Source organism: Triticum dicoccoides, chromosome 1A (genome assembly GCF_002162155.2).
Source record: "Triticum dicoccoides isolate Atlit2015 ecotype Zavitan chromosome 1A, WEW_v2.0, whole genome shotgun sequence".
In the NCBI taxonomy this organism is placed as follows: domain Eukaryota; kingdom Viridiplantae; phylum Streptophyta; class Magnoliopsida; order Poales; family Poaceae; genus Triticum; species Triticum dicoccoides.
The window spans coordinates 535,170,387-535,173,224 of record NC_041380.1 but is presented as its reverse complement, the minus strand read 5'-3'; the positions used below and the strand labels follow the sequence as shown (position 1 = coordinate 535,173,224).

At 55.3% G+C, this 2,838-nt stretch overlaps 1 protein-coding gene across 2 annotated transcripts; it reads right to left on the bottom strand.

Annotated features, from left to right (window-relative positions):
* Window positions 1–832: 832 nt before the first annotated feature.
* Window positions 833–2,439, bottom strand: LOC119286678 (protein SRG1-like). 2 transcript variants are annotated; one of them, XM_037566115.1, is made up of 3 exons: window positions 2,062–2,438; window positions 1,717–1,961; window positions 833–1,614 (listed from the first exon to the last, which is right to left on the bottom strand). In XM_037566115.1, exons 1-3 carry the CDS (start codon window positions 2,314–2,316, stop codon window positions 1,047–1,049), a joined length of 1,068 nt encoding a protein of 355 aa, XP_037422012.1. In that variant the 5' UTR covers window positions 2,317–2,438; the 3' UTR covers window positions 833–1,046. The 2 variants fall into 2 exon arrangements, with proteins under 2 accessions (XP_037422012.1, XP_037422004.1); XM_037566107.1 differs by having other exon boundaries at window positions 833–1,961; window positions 2,062–2,439.
* Window positions 2,440–2,838: the final 399 nt, after the last annotated feature.

Below are 2,838 nucleotides of genomic sequence, written 5' to 3'. Positions count from 1 at the left end.
CAGCCACCCCGCCGGAGAGGAAGAACCCCGGCTGCACCACCACCACCTTAGAAGGGGCCGCCGGTCGCCCCTGCAGCCGCCAACCGCTAGCACCCGCCGGATCTGGGCAGGGGGCTCCAGATCCGCCACCAGCACACCCCCGGGCCTCCAGAGCCCCACGAGGAGGGGGGAGGAGAGGAGGCGACGCCGGCCGGTCACCAGGGAGCGAGGCAGAGGAGGGAAGCCGGAGCAGAGGCAAGCCGACGCCCGACGCCACCGAGCAGGGGAGGCCGCCCCGCGACGTCCGCCACCCGCGCGAGGGAGAGAGCCGCCCTGCCGCCGCCTGCGCCACGCGGCCTTTGGCCGGCGACGCCACCGGCGGCGGCGAGGGAGGGGGGAAGGGGCGGAGGGACGGGGGCGGCGGCGCTAGGGTTCCCTCCCAGGGGCGCCCGCGGGAGCGCCTCGGGAGGGGACTGTGACCCTTGGAGAACTTCTACCTGAGCCTTTTCAATAACAATCAAATAGTAGTGCAACTTCAACAATTATTATGATTGAATTAGATCACTTACAAAATAAATTACATACAAGTTCCTAACGCAAAACTAATGTGTGACACATGATTTGGACATCGAATACACTGTCACATGCACAAATATTAGAGAAAATCCAACGGACAAACTTTTTTGACTAAGCATAAATAAACAAAGACATCATAAAAAAATAAAAGGACATTTATTACTATAATGAAATGAGTGTACCGGTATTACCTAAAAGAAGAACAAACAAATAAAAATATCAAGAAAATGATAGACTAAATTTATAGCAGATTTTATAGAACTTCCACTATTCCAAAAATGCAAGAAACAAGCATATAGTAGTGCAACTTTAATACTATTATGGTCAAGCAGATCACTTACAGAAATGAATTCCATACGGAGACATATACGCGCGCGCGCGCGCACACAGGGCATTAGGGCAAGAACACACAACCACAAGTTCACAACCCACACACACGCACACGCCGAGGCAAACAAAACACACCTAAAACAAAGCCAATAGAATACCCATTAGCAAAACCGATTGGTCTCGAGGCTGTCCACGAACCTGGTCCCTTCAGCGAGCCCCCTGAAATTCCCCTTGACATACTCACCGTACTCGATCTCCCTGTACCTTGCCTCGCCGAGCCCCGGGAGCGGCTTCACCGTCCCGGCGACGGACGCGTCCTGGAACATCACCACGGTCGCCCGGCCTCTCTCGGCGTCCACCAACACCCTATGCTCGGCGCTCCTGTACTTGCCGTTGGTGAGGACCTGGAGGATGTCGCCGACGTTGACGACGAGGGCGCCCGGCAGCGGGTCCAGCGGGAACCACCTGCCGTCCCTCTTCACCTGCAGGCCGGGGGTGTCGTCCACGTGCAGCAGGAGCGCCAGGCCGAGGCCGTCATGGTGCGGCGTGATGCCTATCACCTTGTCCGGGTGCCGGCACGGAGGGTAGTGGTGCATGGCGACGCTCTGCGTCTTGCCACGGAAGGCCCCGTCGAGCGCCTCCCGCTCCACTCCGAGGTCGCTCGCCATGAACCCCAGGAGGCGCCTCGTGAGGCCAGACATCTCGAGCGAGTACTTCTCAAGCGCATCCCTGGTGTTATAAGCAGGCGGGCGAATGAGACGAAGCAAACAGAGCAGTAATGGGCGTGTGACGCTTGAAAAGAAGACCCAAATGTTTAAATGAAAAAATGACCCAAATGTTGGCGGGTCGGCGGGCCAGAGGTCCATGCTCGTTTGCCCGTTCTGTTGCGTGGCGAGGATGAGGCTCTCTGCCCAGTCCAGCTTGCGGGATGATCCGGTGAAGTGGTGCCCGAACCCTCCCAAGCTGCCGGCGTGGACGGCCAGTGCGTTCTTCTTCTCCAGCGGCAAGCGGAAGAACTGCATAGCGCTGTCTTTCATGCCTTGCACAACCGATTCGTCGACTCCGTGGTTTGTTAGCTGCAAAACCGAAGAATGTGTAGATTGGATACCCAGAGAAGTATAATGCGAATGCAAATTCGCTCTTATACGAAAAAGGGTAGTATTAAGGATGCCTGACCTGGAAGAAGCCCCAGTGTCGACACGCGGAGCCAAGCTTGGCCGTCTCCGCCTCCGAGGACTCCGAGTCGAGCAGCCTCGCCATGTCAACGAGCGGCAGCTCGTGGCTCTCGTCGTCGCCGCCGACGACGACCCCGTCCCCGACCTCGTCCGGCCGGGCATACCTGTCGGGGATCACGGTGGAGTCCGCGAACGTGGCCTCCGCGGCGTCCGTGATCTCGGCCCTGGTGACGACGACGTCGTCGTCGATCTCCATCGGTCCTCCGGTTTCTGCCCTTCTGTCCTGCTCTCAGGACTTTAGGTACTGTGCTGGTTGGGTTGTGCGCCCTGACGGGAATCTAGTTTTTATCGCTGCCGGTGGTTTGATGGTGGGCATGTGCATGTCATTGTTGTTGTTGTGAGTGGGTTGGTGTAGTAGTACGTGATACAACGGTCCAAAACAGTGGCGGCTATAGGACATGGAGCCAGTGATGTCAACGGCAAAATTATACTACATGTATTGTATATGTATATGCGCATATACACTAGGAACAACTTGCTGATCTATTTTTTTGTTACGTCACTTGCTGATCTAACGCAAATGGATTTTGGTTGAGCTAACTCAAACGAATTTTGGCTGAGCTAACTCAATATAAAGGTATTCTTTCAGTAGCTCGCGGAAATAGAGTAGTATGGTGTTAGAAATGAACATGCTTTCTGGCATGCGTTGTCTCTGTGAACCTTAAATTCTCACTGGAATTTTTTAACGGAATATGTATATGGCAACCGTGTGACAGAT

Excerpts from the sequence above, each read along its gene's own strand:
- LOC119286678 (XM_037566107.1), bottom strand. The coding sequence starts at position 2,316 with ATGGAGATCGACGACGACGTCGTCGTCACCAGGGCCGAGATCACGGAC. Across the intron at positions 1,962-2,061 it reads GACACTGGGGCTTCTTCCAG|CTAACAAACCACGGAGTCGA; the intron begins GTCAGGCATCCT and ends TCGGTTTTGCAG.